Source organism: Schistocerca gregaria, chromosome 3 (assembly GCF_023897955.1).
Source record: "Schistocerca gregaria isolate iqSchGreg1 chromosome 3, iqSchGreg1.2, whole genome shotgun sequence".
NCBI classification, from domain to species: Eukaryota; Metazoa; Arthropoda; class Insecta; order Orthoptera; family Acrididae; genus Schistocerca; species Schistocerca gregaria.
In genome coordinates this window covers 875915187-875933623 of record NC_064922.1, presented here as the reverse complement: position 1 = coordinate 875933623, position 18437 = coordinate 875915187, and the positions used below count along the sequence as shown (strand labels likewise).

Here is an 18437-nt window from a genome sequence, read left to right as displayed (position 1 = left end):
CATTCCATTTTTACAGTCCTTCAGTATTTTGTATAATAGAGCTCATGGTTTCGTGATTCTCCTTGGTTTTAATCAGGCACCTTTATTTTGCATGTAGGCAGCAAGTCCCCCTTTCCATGACTATTAGAAAATATGATTGTTTCCCTTTCTTGAATTCTGTTTTTGCATTTTTTTTTCTTATTCATTGATGTTTATAAACACTGATTTTTCCCTTCTGCCTCTTTCATGGTACTTTCACCTTGCAACAGAGGCAAAAATTTGTTCAAATTTATGAGTTCATGGCATAAAGAGAAGTATAAAGTACTTCAAGTGACAAACTTTGTCTGGCCTAATAAAACAGTTATTTCTCTTAAGAGTTTCTACTGCTCCTACACTGCACTGCAACACTTCTGAAATGCATTGTTCATGATTGAAATTATACATGGTAATTCAAAATTTCTGTCACAGGCTTCTTAGTGTTGTTGAGGGGACACAGCAGATGAAATTTTGATAAGGAACCCATGGATGTAAAAACAGTATGAAGATGGGATCACTTTCAAATCTCACACTTCACAGTATGCACACCTGCTGAGAAGGGAGAATTGTTGTCGGTGCCTGCTGCAGTTGTGACTTCACACAACACCTTTGTCTGACTGCAACAATGGCTGCGAGAAATTGCTATGCTCAAAACTAGGAGGGTTGGCTGTGGTGCTTCATTGATATGCTGCGGTCTTGACTTTGAAGAGGGCATCATTCATCACACAGAAGAACATTGCCCACACCCTGTTCTCCTACAGTACTCTGGTCAGAAATCATTGTCTCCGCTCTGTGCGTACCATGAATTGGGAGATTTGGAAGTGATCTGATCCTCAAACTGAATTTACAAAAGGAATCACTGTTATTTATGGAGCCATTAATTAATATGTTGTGTGTATTGCAGTGGGTATCCAATAAATTTCAAGCCGGTGAATAACGTGCTTCTGAGGGGATGGGTTAAAATCCATCATTTGAACCACCTTGTAGATATAGGAGGATTATTTATGCCAATTTCTATTTTAATCTCCATCTGTCAACTAATATAGCTCATATGCACACACACAGTGCAGTCACATTAATGTGACCACTGCATATGTTTGATGCCAACAAGCAAAAACCACTCACAGATGGCAAAGTTAGTAGTGGAATGTATATAAAGTGTTGGGAAGATGTGGAAAATAGTGCAATCATTGTCATAATGCAGCTATTTATCTGACATCCAGAAGGACATGATCACTGGATTTTGGGTCAATGATGGAAGCTTTTCCGAACAGTTAAGTTTGTGAACTGTTTGTGTGCCACTGTGGTTGAAGTACGCCATTGATGGCAAAATGGTATCATCCAAAATCAGCTGAAGAAATTGTGGTACATCATGGGCCATAGATAACAAGTGTCAATGACGGCTGTGGAGATGTATACAGGCAAGCTGACGGCAACTATTGAGCAACTAACTGCCCAGATGAACCAAGGGACCATCAACACTGTCTCTTCAATGACTGTTCAGTGAGCCTTGCTGTGTAAGTACCTCTGTAGCAGGTGCCTGGTTTGTGCACTCATACTGGTTGCTGTTCATCGGATATGGAGACTGGAATTTGCATGCCAATAGCACAACGAGGTGTCAACTGCTGGCAACAAGTGGCCTTTTCAGACGAAATCATCAGACACATGGCAGTTGGCATGTACATCTGAAAGCAAACACAATGCAATAATCATGTGAAGGATCTGGGCTAGAGGGCAGTCCCTAGGTGATCTCGTCATTCTGGAAAGCACAATGGATCAACACAAGTATGCAGGTACCCTTGCGGTCCACGTTCACACTTACATGGAGTTTGTTTTTCCTCGTCATGATGCCATTTACCAGCAGGACAATGCAATGTGTCACACAGCTCGCAGCACATGTGCATGGTTCAAAGAGTACACGGATGAGTTTACCATACTACCCTGGTCACTCCACTCCCCAGATTCAAACTCTAACAAGAATCTGTGGGACTACCTCGATCGGGCTGTTTGCACCATGGATCCTCAACCCAGAAATCTAGCACAGCCGGCCATGGCACTGGAGTCAGCATGGCTTTACATCCCTGTCAGCACTTCCCATAATCTCAATGACACTCTTCCTGCACATCTCCCAGCAGTCTGTGCTGCAAAAGGTCATTAATTGATAGGTTGTCATATTAATGTGACTGGACAGTACAGTTTATTGAATTCTTTTGGCATTTACATTACAACTATTAGCCAAAGACACAAGTAATGTGTGTATAATATCGCTTCCTTACTCGAATTAAAATATCTCAAATGATATACAATTAAAGACTTGTGCATCTGATCACTGGACATTAGTTCTTAGAACCAACCATACAATAAATGCTACAACTAACAAAATATACAGAGTGAGCACAAAGTCTTGCTTTGATGATAAAAATTTATAACACAATAACCGTTTGACACAATAAGTTACATTTTATGCCGTTACATAGGTTAGTGGTACTAGTTTTTAAGACCACTTACATTAGTAAACCTCAACGTGTGCTCCCCTGGTAGCTCGGAGAATGTCAAGGCGGTATTCCATTTGTCGCCAGGTGTTTTGTAACATGTGTTCTGTCACAGTACCCACAGCAGCTAGTATCTTTGCCTTCAGTTCATCGATGTCAGCAACTGGTGTGACGAAGACTCTGTCCCTGAGACAGCCCCCTCCCCCTCCCAAAAAAAAAGTCAAGGGGCGTAATGTCTGGATAGAGGGGTGGCCAGGGTGTTGGACTCTTCCTTCCAATCCACCGAGCCAAACATTACACCCCTTGACTTTTTTTTCTGGGGCTATATCAAGGACAGAGTCTTAATCACACCAGTTGGTGATGTCGATGAACTGAAGGCTAGGATACAAGCTGCTGTGGTTACTGTGACAGAATACATTACAAAACACCTGGCGAAATCTGGAATACCACCTCGACATTCTCCAAGCTACCAAGGGAGCACACGTTGAGGTTTACTTATGTAAGTGGTCTTTAAAAAAAATAGTAACACTAACCTATGTAACAGCATCAAATGTAAATTATTATGTCAAACGGTTATTCTGCAACAAATTGTTACAATCAGGGCAAGACTTTGTGCTCATCTTCTATTTCCCAAGAACAAATATATATGTGGTAAAAGAGCAGACACATAATAGATTTAAATTTCATTTATAGTTGTAACTGGTTGCAAAAATATTGATAACATTCCACTGACAAGAAAGTTGATGATCATAAAGCCATTCTGTTCAGAATTGTTAACATGTCCTCTCCCTGTAAAATATGTGGTGAGGAAAGGACAAGATGGTTTAATAATGTGTGTTATGAGGAGTCTTGAAGATTAAGAGAATGTGGCATCAGTGTTATAATTGGTATAGAACTGTGGGATCAGATGTGGTAAAGAAAATGTTCATAATTGAAAAGAAAAGATGGTCATGTTTTAAAAGGAACAGGATGCAAAAAAGAATGCTGCAATAATACACCTGAAAATATGAGAGTCAGGCTGAAGATTATTAATAGTGAACATAACAGCAAAGGGGGTTCACCAATCGGATTTGGTGACCTGAATAATAAATTTCAATATTTTCTGTATTGACAAGGTACGGGAAACACTCACAACACAGTAACTTACCACAAGTATTTTTGGAAAATTTGGCAAATTTAGTTAGGTGTATTCAGTTTTAGATTGACTGAAGGGCAAGATATTTTTAACTTTGTTGAAAAAGACGAACTTCAGTAGTGATACTTGGGCGCCGAATACAGTAATGTTAAAACATGGATCACTTCGTCTAGGAGAACTAACACGTGTAATGAACTCACATGTACTGGTAGTGCAGCTCTCAATAATACTGAAGTGTGTGAAAGTTACTCCAGTTCATATGAAAGGATACCCCTCAGGTTGTGACAATTACAGGCCTGTGTCAAATTAAAGCTGTAATGAATAAACAAACTGTAAACTACTTTGAAGAAAACAAAATCTTTAGTGATAGTGTGCTGCATTAAGCAACTATAAAACTAATCATCTTCACCCCTACATCCATACTCTGCAAACCACTGTCAAGTGCGTGGCAGAGCGTATTTTCCATTGTACCTCTTATCAGGGCTTCTTCCTATTCCATTCACATATGAAGTATGGGAAGAATGAGTGTTTACATGCCTCTGTGTTCACTGTAATTAATCCAATCTTGTCCTCACAATCCTAATGGGAGCAGTACATAAATGTTGTAATATATTCCTCGAGTCAATCAATTAAAGCCAGTTGTTGAACTTCATTAGTTCAATTCCTTGAGGTAATATGCCTCTGTCTTCAAGTTGCTGCCCAGTTCAATTTCTTCAAATTTGTGTAACACTCTCCCATGGAATAAACAAACCTGTGACAATTCGTGCTGTCCTCCTCTGTATACATGTAGTATCTCAGTATCTTCTGTTAGGCCTATACAATATAGGTTTTACATATTTAAGCAATATTCTAGGATGGGTGCACAAATGATTCATAAGCAATCTCCTTTGTAGGCTGATTGCATTTCAAAGCATTCTACCAATAAACTGAAGTCTGCCATGTGCTTTACCAGTGACTGAGCCTATGTGATTGTCCTATGTGACATCTGTACCAAGTGTAATAGCAAGGTATCCGTATGAGTTGACCACTACAGGCTCACTGATTCTTTAGTCATAGGATACTTTTTTTTAAGTGCACAATTTTATATTTTTGAACATTTATAATAAGCTCATCTTTGAACCACTTTGAAATATTATCAAGATCTGGCTGGACATTTGTGCAGCTTTTTTCAGGCATTACTTCATGACAGATAACTGCATCATCTGTGAAAAGTTGGAGGTTACTCTGCAAGGTCAATAATAAACAGCATGAAAGGCAAGTGTCTTAACACAGTTCCCTTGCACACACCCAATGTTATTTCTACATCTGCCAATGAGTCCTCTTTCCAAGATAACATGCTGCAGTCTCCCTACCAAGATATCTTCAAACCAGTGACCAATTTCGATTGATACCCCATAGACACGTACTTCTGATGATAAACATAGGTGTGGTATTGAACCAAATGCTTTTTGGAAATCAAGGAGTGCTACACCTATCTGACTGCCTTTATCCATGTCTTTTAGGATATCATGTGAAAAAAGTGAAAGCTGGGTTTCACATGAGCAATGTTTTCAGGATCCACTGTTTCACAGCAGACTTTCAGATTTGTCAAAAGCTTTTAGACACTCTCTGATTTTATTAAATAAACTGAAATACTTTGGCTTCACAGAAAATGCTCTTCAATAAATGAATTCTTACGTAAGTAGTAGAATGCAGAAAGTTGTTAATTGTAAAGAATCTATGTACTTGTGAGTGTGACATTCATACCAAGTTGGTATTGAGTTCAGTCTTATTTATTGTTTGTATGGTGAGATGAATACAGATTTTTCTGTCTCAACACCTTACTCCTTTCTGTGTCACACTGATTATTCCTCAATGACGAGTTACCCCCAAATATGATGTCAATAATACACAACTAAAAATTTAGAATATTCTATTTCATTTACTGCTTTACCAAGATGCGTTCTAATGGTGTGGTCAATTTTACCATAATGCATAATTTTCCACAGTGTGGTCAGACCTTGTGTAGCACTGAACTGTGTGTATTACATTTTAAAGAATTCCACGACAGCTGATTTATAGATATCAAGTTATTTGTTTCCTTACACTTTAAAGTGTTGAAGTTACACCTTAGCGTTTATTATAATACTCGTATCACCACCAAATAAAACTATTTCTGCTTCTTGGGTGAATGATGCAAAGATCATTTATATACAATGGGAAGAAGAGTGGATCAAATACCAATCACTGTAGTGATTATTCCTAATTCTGAAGATGCTGTTTCATTGGGTACACTCCCAATGTTTCTTAGTGCTACAATTTCCACCTTCTTAAGTAGATAGAATGAACATCAGTTACCAGTAAGATCTCAAATATGTAAGCTGTAAGCTTCTCTATCAGAATACTTTACTGCAAATCTGACTTTGTAGTGTGGAATGGGTCAAGATGTAAAGGTGTGTGTTGGTGGTGGTTTGTAGGTTTGATATGTATAGAACAATCAGGGAGGTGGAAGTGGACATAGCAAAAGGTGGCTTGCTGGGCCAAGGTCCAGGATTTTCCACTGTCACATTAAATTCGGGACAGACATCTATCACTTTATACAGATATGGTTTGGCTGTCTAGGAACTGTCTGTTGACTGCTCTTTAATTATTCTTTTTTTCGTGATTCCACTTCACTTCATTACACTTAAATTCATTATCAAGTAGGGGTACTTGTGCATCATGTCTGAGAGACCACTAACTACTGCACAACCATTTATGCCATCTTGAAAAATATTGTCTATTAGTATACTGCTTTTCTCTGTAATTCTGGTGGGAAAATAAACAGAGCACATTTCCAGGCGACACCAGCCTATTGCTTCAATGGAAAAAATTATTCCATATGTTGTAAAAAATGAAAATTTCACGTCAGAGAGTATGCAAAGCCTTTGACGTTGGACTACATCGTATTCCTTAATTCAAAGTTCTCAGGTACAACTAAGGATTTTATGGGTTGAAACAATTAACTAGGCTACAATACATTCTGTAGAAATTCTCTTCACAGCAAAGCAGTGTTTAGGAAACAGAAACTGAATACAAGAACTGTGCATTAAAAAAAAAAAAAAAGAAAAATCACGCTGAGTCAACATTTTTATTCAAAATAACAAGACCACAGAAAGACTGCGTGATAACATACACAATAGTAACTGCACTTAAAATGAGCACCCTTCGTGGACAAAATTTCACACCATGTTAACTATCGGTATACAATGTATTTCTGAAACTCAGATAAATGTATTTAACGTCATATAAACTACAAACCGGTTGTCACGTAACCTCTTAGTGTCTCGGTCATGCTCCTCTGTAAGTCTGCAGTGTGTATCACATATTTGAATAACATATTCATTTACAGTGTCAAATATTAAAATAATTCCATGTCTTCTGTACGTATCGTGCTCCGTCCGCTATAAAAATTCAATTACAAATCCTTCCCTCTGGTTTCATACTTACGTAAAACGTTGCACGCAAATACTGATTTGCTTCCCTGTTAAAGGCTATGTATTATGAAGATTTTAATGAATAAGTATTTAAAAAAAATACGAACGGTAAGAACTTGATTGTTATTCAACAAAAAAAAATTATAACGGATTACCAAGCATTCTTTTAGGGAATACATCACGAATGAACCTCTTTATCGTGGACACCGAATCACACTTCACTTGTCTCAAATTTATTTTTTTGTTTTATGTTCGTAGAGATGGAAAGACAGCTGAGAACCACATGACTAAATGTTTAGATGGCGAGCATGTATTGTCAGGCATTTTCTACAAAGCGTCCCATTACTAACATTTCACAGCAAACAAGTGAATATACCCAAGACAATAAACTATATGATACTCGTATTTACTAACCGAATACTACTTTCTTAACAGGTCAGTTAACACCACAATTACTTCAACGGTGCGTATTGAACAGATTACATGTGATCTGTGGTGATGGATCGTATCATTGCCCCCTAATGCAATCGTTCCATTCTTCTCTGTATTGCGAAATAATAAGATCTGTTGTGCCATTATTAATCATACGCGTTCCTTAGCAAGTCTGCTTAAAAAACTCCTATGTGATGGATACCACCTACGTCAATAAAAACTTTGCATTTTATAATAAAGGTATCAAGGACTGCAAATGAAATATTAACAGTTGACGCATTACCCAGTATTTGGGAGGGTGGAAGTTACCACTCGTGCAGATTATCTTATAATTTCAAAGTGTATTTAAGATTAGATGTTCGCAATCACATTTTTTTTTAGCTTTCAGGCTTCTAACTTCGGCAATGAGTAATTTAACGAAGACGCCAGCCTCCCCCCCCCCCCCCCCCCCCCCCCAAACGGAATCCGTAATACCGTGTTTCAACTTCGCGTACAGATCAATACCGTGTCACTAGCGTTTCCCCTAAGTTCGCATGTAATAGGGGTTACCTTTTCAAATACATATTTGTATTTGTCGTAACTTTTATTCAACTTAACATATGCGCCTATTGATCGTATTGAAAATCCCGTAATGTACACATAGCTCTCATGAACCAGTTCAAGAACGTTTGAACGCCAGTGAAACTGGTACTGTGGTTTATTAGATTAGATTAGATTAGATTCAGTTTCATTCCATAAACCCAAAAATGAGATGATTCTCAAGGGTGTGGTACATGTCAAAGAGCATAAACTAGAACATTTGAATGTAATACTCACTTCCCAGATCTTTTGTCAGGAGGCTGTCAAGATATTACATTACAGTGAATGGGAACTGCTAAGATGTACAGGTTTAATACATTGTCAGAATGAAACAGTGTTATGCACTTTAATAAATTTATCGTACACAAACTACCGAATCTTGACAGTTGTTACCAAGTCCTGTCAAAACTGACATTCTACACATATTTCTACTTAAGAAGGTCGAACAGTCCCTGTTATGGTATTCCATATAGAATAAAAGGAGCTGCCTACCAAAATGCCTTTGAAACTCTCTTTAAACTGTGCTTTATCTGAAACAAAGTTTATAGCTTAGTCTTGTAAATCAATAATAGAATATTACTACAAAGTTCTTTTGAAGTCTGCCACTGTTAGAACATTTTTCCATAGCTAGCACCATAAAGACCATTGTACGTACCAAATACTCTTGGCTTATGTCACATGGGATGTTAAACCATTTACATTCTGTAGAATACATAAATGTGATAGAATAAAAGTGTGCACATAAAAAAATGTGATCATATAGATTTCTTCAAGAGCGGTCTCATGTAAATGTTTATGCAGATACCTATCTTCTTGAAATACTGGATAAATATGTTACCATTGTGTTACCAATTCTATGTCATTCGCCAGCCATGGCTGGACAAACTGCGTCAAAATTATGATAATCCTACACAATTAAATGAATACAATATTGCAACTGAGACTGTGACGGGAAAATGGATCTTATAAGAATTAGATTACAATATACCTGACAATAATAACAAATATAAAATAAAAAAATAGTGCAGTTAAATAGTGGAGTCCCTGTTGTTGTTGTTGTTGTGACACTGAATTGCAGCTCAGGTAGACACTCTTCTATTACCTGACAAGAATTCTTCAGTACTGTACAAAAGGTTGCTCTCTTAATTTATATAAAATTTTAATTGTAAATTGCTCCACTGGTGATGACTGAAAATCTTTAGGTAGTACATTAAATAGTTTTAGGGCCACCATTGTGAAACTGTTTTGTGTCTTTGTTAATCGACATCTTGAGCTTTCTGATTTATCTTTGTGTGAAGGGGGCAGCTGAATCTATATTGGCTAAAACAGCTAGAACTCCTAATCTGCAAAGAACTGATTTACAATGCATAATTTTATGGTTGAGATAATGATATTCATTGCTTTCTTTTGCAACAAAAGCACAGTCATGCAGCCTGCGCAGCTTGCAGCAGCAGCCTATAGCTGATGTGCCTGTGGAGCATTGATTAGTAGACTTTTAGTAGGTACTGTTCTGATATTGTACTTTTTAGTTTCCACAAGAGATGCAGGATACATGAACTTTGAAATCTATGTATTTAGTGGGCTCTTGCCAGGTTAACTTATTATTAACAAAAAAAAAAAAAAAAAAAAAAAAAAAAAGCCCAGACATTTAACAGTGCTCCAGTATCACTGAGGTTGCACATATCAGCATTACATATTCATTAATTTTTATTTTGTTCATGATAAACCAGGCCTTGCTAATTAGGGCTTCTGCTTGTTGAACAACACTTTCTCCTTTTGAGAACAAGGTTGTATTGTCCATGAACTACAAGGTATGCCCATTGAAGCTTATGTCATTAACGAAAAAGCTGGAACAACATAGGCCCTATTAGGGAGTCCTGTCACACACCTTTTTGTACCTTCTTTTCATCTAATTAAGCAAGGATCACACTCCTTGCACTGATGCAGTCTGTCTTCTGTTATTCAGGTAGGACTGGAGAGTTTGTAGAACAGTTTCTCCAGTAACATATGAGTTTAGCCTTCTGAACAGGGCCTTTACATGGCATACAATTGAATGCTTTACCAAGGCTACATAGTGTCAATGCTATAGACTCTTTGTCATTCAAACCCCTGACTTATATTTGTAACTAAGTCAAGTACTGCTGTTATTGTTGACAAGCCCTTCCAAAAGCCATCTTGTGAATCATAAAAGAGGTGATTTCCATCTAAATAATGTAAAAGAGCTGGTCTTTCATTATAGACTCCATCACTTTAGCTGGTGCTGGTAGTACAGTTATGAGGCTGTAGCTTCACATCTTATTTTGCAAATTGGTACCATGACTGCTTTTATGAAGTCTGGAAATTCCCCAACATAGTTGCATTTATTTTTTGCTTTTGTCAGTGGTTGAACAGTTCCACAGATTTCAGACATGCTCTGAGAGTCTTTTTACAACTTTTACTGGATCTTTTGGATAAACATTCTCCATATGACCATGCCACATTTATTTCAAAATTTCACAGCAGCTGCAGGATCTCTTCTAATGTCAGATATTTCACCTACTCTGCAGTCCAATATCTTTATAAAATGTTCATTAAATTCATCTGAACTGCAAAGAATTAAAGCACAATGTGGGCTTTAGCTTGCATTCCTTAACAAGGTCCCACAATAATTTGTGAGAATCACGAGCTGCTTCAATAAGTATAGCATTGCTTTCCTCCTTTGGTTTTTATACTTCTCTTTATGTAGGTCCTTTTGACCTAATCCCAGTCTCTTTAGCAGCTTTGTCCTTATCATTTAGTATTTGGGGAATGCATTTTATTTTAGTTATTCTGAGGGTATACTACCTTTTCACTTTGGCAGTTTTCTATAGGCATTTTGATTTAGTATTTCAATATCTCTTTGGTTTCACTGAAAACTTTTCATCAAGTTTGATATAAATGGTCTGAAACATGCAACTGAATGCAAATTTGGTGCCAGTTCTTGATATATTTGGTGCCAATCTTCAGAAGACACTAGTTTTAAAAGCATCTAAACTTTTCTTTGTTGTAACCCTGTTTATGAATGCATTATTTGAATGCCTGTTGAAACTTTCTTGAGTACTCACTGACTTTGTCCATAGCTTCATGATTACTACACTGTGGCCACAACTATTTACTTTGGGACACCTGACTCAAGGTAAACTTCTCTTCTTGTTTGTAGATAATTTGCCACTAATAGTCCATATACTACAACTAGTACAATAACTATTATGTTCTACTTGTATATCAGATGACAAATGTAAGAAATAGAAGCTCTGCAGCAAATAATGCTTCAGAATACAACCAGATACCAAGTAGCAGCATGTGTGGGCGCAATAAGAAAATAACTAAATTGTGTTCCTACATATATTTATTCATAATAAGATCATTGCAGATCCTAAGCAATCATAGTTTCTAAAATCAATTTTGGAAAATGCAAAGATTTATTCTGTAAAGGCATTCCATACATTTCCTGTATCCTCGTGGACTTTAAGAAACTGCTTCATCTCAGATCACCTCTGCTTGAAGCATTTTATATCTTAGAAGAAAAGCAAATTCAAGACAGGAACACATTATTTGTGTTAGGCATACAAATGCCAAGGTCTCATTTTTTCCTCTCTTCTGGCATACCTTCTACAACTACATTTACACCTATTTCGTACTCTCCAAACCATTGTGAAGTGCATAGAGGGCATGTCCCACTGTGCCAGTTATTAGGGTTTCTCCTCGATCCATTCACATAGGGAGTGCAAGAAGAATCATTGTTTGAATGCCTCTACTGTAATTATTCTAATCTTGTCATCATGATCTCTATGTGAGCAATACATTGGGGAGTTGTAGTAAATTACAAGAGTCATTATTTAAAGCCAGTTCTTGAAACAGTAGACTTTCTCAGGATAGTTTACATCTATCTTCAAGGGCCTGCCAATTCAATTTCTTCAGCATCGTTGTAACACTCTCCCATGGGTCAAATAAACCTGTAACCATTCATTTTGTCCTTCTCTGTATACATTAAGTATCTCCTGCTATTCATATATGGTATGTGCCCCTTACACTTGAGCAGTATTCTAGAATGGGTTGCATGAGTGGTTTGTAAACTATCTCCTTTGTAGATTGATTGCATTTTCCCAGTGTTCTATCAACAAAATAAAAGTCTACTATCTGTTTTACCCATGACTGAGCATATCTGATCATGCCATTTCATACCCCTAAAAAGTGTTTCACCCAGTATTTGCATGAGGTGGTCAATTCCTTTTGTGACTCACTGATATTGTGGTAATAGGATACTACTTTTTTTCATTTTGTGAAGTGCACAAGTTTACATTTCTGAACATTTAAAGCAAGTTTCTAATCTTAGGCCTCTTTGAAATCATATCACTATCTGACTGAATATTTATGCAGCTTCTTTGAGACAGTACTTCATTATAGATACCTTCAACATCTGCAAAAAAATCTGAGATTGCTATTGATATTGTCCACAAGGCCATTAATATACAACATGGACAGCAGGGGTCCCAACACACTTCCCTCGGGCACACCAAAGTTACTTCTGCATCTGTCGATGATTCTCCATCCAAGATAACGTGGTGCATCCCCCCCTACCAAAAAGTTCTCGATCCGGTAACAAATTTTTCTTGATGCCCCATATGATCAGACTTTTGACAAGAAGTGTAGGTGTTGTATTCAGCCAAATACTTTTCAGAAACTGAGAAATAATATATCTATCTGACTGCCTTGATCCAAAGCTTCCAGTTCGTCATGTGAAAAGAGTTGGGTTTCACATGATGGATGTTTTTGGAATTGATGCTGGTTGGCATGGAAGAGATCATTCTGTTCAAGATACCTCATTTTGTTAAAGCTCAGATTACAGTTTAAGAGCCTACAACAAACTGACATCAAGGATATTGGACAGTAATTTTGTACTTGCCAATATTGCCTACTTCTCAAAATCTAAAGTAGCTTTGACTTAGAAGAACCCTTCTTTTATAATGTAAACAGGTGTATTAACCACAATACAAGCTTTGTTTCATGTGCATGTTTTTTTTTCAGACAGATGAATTGGTTTCTGTAACAAGAGTACCAGATGGATTCCGCTAAAAAAGAGAGCAACAGTGTTAAAAGAATATGGTTTCTTGTACCCGTTGCTGTTTTAGCAACAGGCTGGCTGTATTTCTTGACAACTATTGCCCCAAAACTCAATAATGGAAACAAGGTAAGCTGATCAGAACTATAACCTGTTTAAGAAGAAACATCATTTGGCTGCATTTCTTGATTGATGATGCCCCAAAACTTGAAAATGAAAACAAGGTAATGTAATCAGAACTGCAACCTATGATAGAAGAAACAACTTGTATGATTGATTTTTTTTAGTTATCTGCGACTTCTAAAATTTTATAAATATTTCTTTGGGACTCAGCGGTAAAGTGTCGGACTAAAGTTCCAAAGGTCCTGGGTTTGAGCCCCAGTCTGCCCCAAGATTTTTATCTGTCACTTATCACTTCTTTCACCCCTGACAATGGTTGTCAATCAAAAAAATATTGAACTGTGCTGTAGTTCAGAGTCCATGTTAAACTGTAATACCACCTATAACTGGTTGGGAAAGTCAGTCCAAAGGTGAAAGGAAGACAAAGGCATACCATCTCCAACAGGGCCATGCCTTAAAGCACTGTGGTGTTCAAATCAACCTTCGAGTTGTTGATGGCTTATCCCTTTATGTAGAAATTCCATTCTGTATTGCTTAATCTAGATCATGTTTATTATATATTTTCTATTTTTATGTATTGTATCATGCTCTTCTTTCAGGATGAGACTCTGCTTGTATTATATTTTGGCACATCATACAATTGTGTATGAAGCCTTATAAAGTGTTCATTCTTGCATCATCCTTTAATGATTATTGGGCGCCAATATTTGTCAACCAAGTTTATTTTTCCTATGTGAGCTCTTTTAAACTTCAGTTGATACTTTCTCATATCTAACTTCGATTGCTGTCAGTTTTTTTGCTTCATGTTGCATTTCAAATAATTTCTGATACATTTTAGCACATAGCTTGACACACAATGTTATTTTATTACTTTCCTTTAACACATGGTATCAATTCTGTTTCTATAGAGAAGGTCCCCATAACAGCATTCAGATTGTTAAATATACCATATTGAGCTTCTGTAGGCAACTCCCTTCAAACCCTGCTGATGTTACTTATTATTGCTGATTTCTGTGACTAACTATTTGAAAAATAAGTCCTTCATGTTTTTATGTCTAGATAAGTGATGTGGAAACATATGCTTACAATTTGCACTCTGTTAAATTTCTGAGATCTGGAGAATGTGTGTTAAACTGTAGTCTAGTTGTAGACTGTGACTGATATTGCCGTAGTTCTAGTGTTAAGCTTTGATGGTTTAAATGTTTCCCATTCAACTGCTATGTTAGTTTTTCATCTGATAGTTCAGATGTATTTGATAAAGTAAGCAATCATTATCACCCAGCCACACTTCAAGCACTTTGACTTCAAAAGGTACACCAAAATTATTGTTTGTGATAACTGAAGCTGCCATGTTGTCGTAGAGTACTTTCAAGATTGATATATATTTAATTGGGTAGTCATGGAATATAAGAATTTTCTGTAGAGTACTATGATCAGCAGTATCAGATGCCTTCACTAGATCTATAAAGAACTGTTGAGGTGTGTGTTCTGTTTCTAACACTTCTTTTATGGTTGTTGCCCTGTAAATGCCATTCCAATTTAGGTGAGTGTATTTAAGATGCTGGATTTGCATTTGGAAGAATGTTGCTTCTTTTTCCTGCCCAGGCATGTAGATTTAGTTTTTCCATGGTTTCCATGAAGTCATTATTTTGAAAAGGATATGGCCAATTTCCTATCCCTTTCTCCCCTCATTCTGATCTTGTGCTCCATACCCTGTCAGCTCATCATTGACAGGACATTGATGCTTAGTTGTCCTGCTACCTTGTTTATGTCATATCTGTCATAACTTTGTTTGTCTGAGAACTTTATTTTGGTCAGAATCTTTTCTGAAAATATCAAGATAAGTTTGCATTGCATGTGAGCCATGATCTTCCAAATATTCAACACAAATGAGTTTCCCTGCTGGTATGCTGTCTGGACCTGGTGGTCTGTGTGCCGTAGTATGAGTTAAGGCTTTCTAGACTAAAGTTAATGTTGGAGGTATACAAAGTTCTTCCTTTACTGGTGACTGGTCTAAAGTCATTTTCAAGGGAGCTAGATACCCTAGATGGTACTGATATGAAATATGTTATCCAATTATAAATTGGAAACTAATTGTGCTAATGCAACAAAAATTGACATACTGGTAAAGATTAAAAAGGTACATTACCACACAATAGTACAGTGTCATGGGGGCTGAACTCCTAATGCATTAAACTGTGATGCCCATCTTAAAATTATTTAACGCTTTGTAACCATGGACATGAAGCAAGTTTACACTACATATTAGAAAAAAAGCATACAATAATGAATTCCGTGTTTGTTTATGCAGAAAGTGCAAAGTTTCCCTGTGGTTCCATGTTAAACAGTAGTTGCCCAACAGGCTGGGTAAATCAGTTCAGAGGTCTGAGGAAGGCAAGCAAGGGGACCATGCCTACTAAAGCACAGTGGTGTTCAAAACTGTCTTCAGATTGATGAGTGCTGTATAAAAAAGGGTCGCCTTTGTAGTGCAGTAAGTGGAAATCCTCACCATTAATGCAAAGTCGTATTTTCAAGTAAAAAGCTAATAATGGTTTGCCTAGAAGTTAGGCAAACCGCACTATTGTCATGTGTGTCACCTGAACTAATATCTTGGAATTCTGTATCTCTCAATGTGTTGATTCTATATTCAGTCAACCATCTGGTACACTTTTTGATCCAAATGCAGATAATTTCCTATTTATCATTGAATGACGCTTTTCAAGTCGGCACTGAGTTCCCTGAAAAATGACTTTAGGATCTACTATAGAATGCAGGCTTTCACAACTGCTGTTTGCATAATTGCTGATATTTGTTTTATGGGCATAAAGTCATGGTCCAAGACATAATTCGCTGCCTAATGTTTTGTCTTCCAATGCTGGAGACATCATTAGAGACTGTAACAAACTCAAAAAGCAGTTACAAACTCAAAGAATGCTTAGCAAGCCAAAATTTTTACATGTATCCATGCAACGATTGGTTTTTGATGTCATCGGATCACTGCTTAAGATCGTGGAATCATGCCAATATATGCTATGGAACTTGTAGTGAGGAACAATTGGCACTGTTTGTTTTATTCAGAACTGAGGCTGCCAACTTGTCTAATTTCAATGCTTCTTCTTCTCTGTTGAAGCTGCTTTTGTGCTTTTGAATTTATATGCCCTCTCAGGACAACCTAATTTAGTAGTTAGTAGATCTTGGTAAAACCATAGTGTCAGAGAAACAAATGTGGTAGTTTCTTGGTCATAGTGCATGATCTGCTCCAGCTGATTCATCCATCTCGCCCAGGCAATAACTGCTCTTATTTTATTTTTATAATATCAGACTACATTGTCCATTCAAAAACCATAAACGAATGCTAATCACCACAAATAAAATTTTTTGAATGCAGCTGTGCTGAAATGTGGAAAACTTAAATTTAGTTATCCATGTTGTATCCTTGTTCCTACATTGTATTGGAACACCATAATTTGCTCTTGTGTTCCATGAGGCAGATGTTAATGTTTATTTTTGTAGCTCCTATGTACACTTGGCCACAAGTGCAGGGGATCTGACATATTCCTGCTGCAGCAAGCAGGGCTCGTAGGTCTTTTGTAGTCTTCAAATATTCACACAATATTTCTTGTTGGCTGAAGCATTGTGTCAATACCATGTTTTCTGAGTACTTTTCTGATGTGAGTTTTCTTTCATTAGAAGCTCTAGGCCTTTTAGGATGTAATGCTCTGTTTATATCTTTGTCATTTCTTCAGGAGGGAGTTTTTAAATGATTGAACTTGTCCTCCAAACACTGTGGTTCACAGAGTCTTTTAATTCTGCATGGGATGTGGACTGAAATTTCTGTGCAGGTGTCTACCCATTTGAGTGGGCCTTCTGTAGACTGTGCTCCTTAGTTGCAGCATGTTTTCTAAGTACCTGAACAATGGAATTTGACCTCCTTTCTCTTTTTCCATAGTGAATGTTATATTAAAATTAATATTATTCAGAAAATTTAGAAATTCAGAGGATTCTTTTTCTTCATAAGACCATATAACTAAAGTATTATCCACATACTGAAACCAACATGAGAGTTTCTTCTTCACCATTTAAAGGGTTGCTTCTTCAAAATTTTCCATACGAAAGCATGCAACAACTTCACTGAGTGTATTACCCAAAGCCACAACATCAGTTTGCTCACATAATTTATTGTCCCACTGAAAGTAAGTAGATGTGAGACAATATTTAAAGAGATCTACCATATCCTTTGCAAAAGTACTTTCCAACTGTATAATAATAATGGTGTGTGACGAAGGTTTCCCGTCGGGTAGACCGCTCGCCTGGTACAAGTCTTTCGATTTTACGCCACTGCGGCGACTTGCGCGTCGATGGGAATGAAATGATGAAGATTAGGACAACACAACACCCAGTCCCTGGGCGTAGAAAATCTCCGACCTAGCCAGGAATCGAACCCGGGCCCTTAGGATTGATAGTCTGTCACACTGACCACTCAGCTACTGGGAGCAGACACTTTCCAACTGTGATATCACCTCTTTAATAGAGTGAATAAGTGCTTGTCAGTCTCATAGGTTGGACAGTCAATGGCACTAACAGCTGGTTTCAGTGGAAAGCCCTGTTTGTGAATTTTTGGTAAACCATGCAATTTTGGTGGAATGCTTCTGATTTGACAAGACCCTTCTTTTCAGCAGGAGAAATTGAAGAGAACTTCATTAGTTAGCATTTCCATTATCCTGAGAACATAAGTTTTGGGATCTCCCGTAAGTTCTCTCTATCTTCCTGGATCTAACAAGTCCCTAATTTTACTTCTTCCTTCATTGCCACTGTAGCATTGCCTTTGTCTGCTGGAAGAATTTGATTGTCTTTATCAGAATTTAAATCTTAGAGACATTTCATCTCACCTTTCATTAAGTTATTGCTAGGTCGTTTGCTCTTAAGCAGGATCCTGGCTGAGACTATACATATTTATTCTGCAGCTGGTTTTGGTAAAACATGGATTTCAGCTTCAATATTAGCAAGTGCTAGATGATGCAACCACATCGTTTTCTTCTTTTGGCAAGCATCTCTGTTTCATTTTTAGACAGAAGTGTGTCAGACTTATTAATAACAGCATGACTCATATCTGAAGGTAGGAAAGTTAC

At 37.2% G+C, this 18437-nt stretch overlaps 1 protein-coding gene across 5 annotated transcripts in view; it reads left to right on the top strand.

The window, feature by feature from the left end:
- The first annotated feature begins 6751 nt into the window (after positions 1–6751).
- Positions 6752–18437, top strand: part of LOC126354960 (transmembrane protein 41A-like) — a 56489-nt gene continuing 44803 nt past the window's right edge. The window contains exons 1-2 of one of the 5 annotated variants that reach the window (XM_050005046.1): positions 6752–6963; positions 13159–13317. In XM_050005046.1, the coding sequence (XP_049861003.1) occupies positions 13189–13317 (129 nt within the window). In that variant the 5' untranslated portion in view covers positions 6752–6963; positions 13159–13188. Of the gene's footprint in view, positions 7533–7634; positions 7770–13154; positions 13318–18437 lie in introns of those variants that run through there. The other 4 variants (XM_050005045.1, XM_050005043.1, XM_050005042.1 and 1 more) reach the window with 4 other exon arrangements.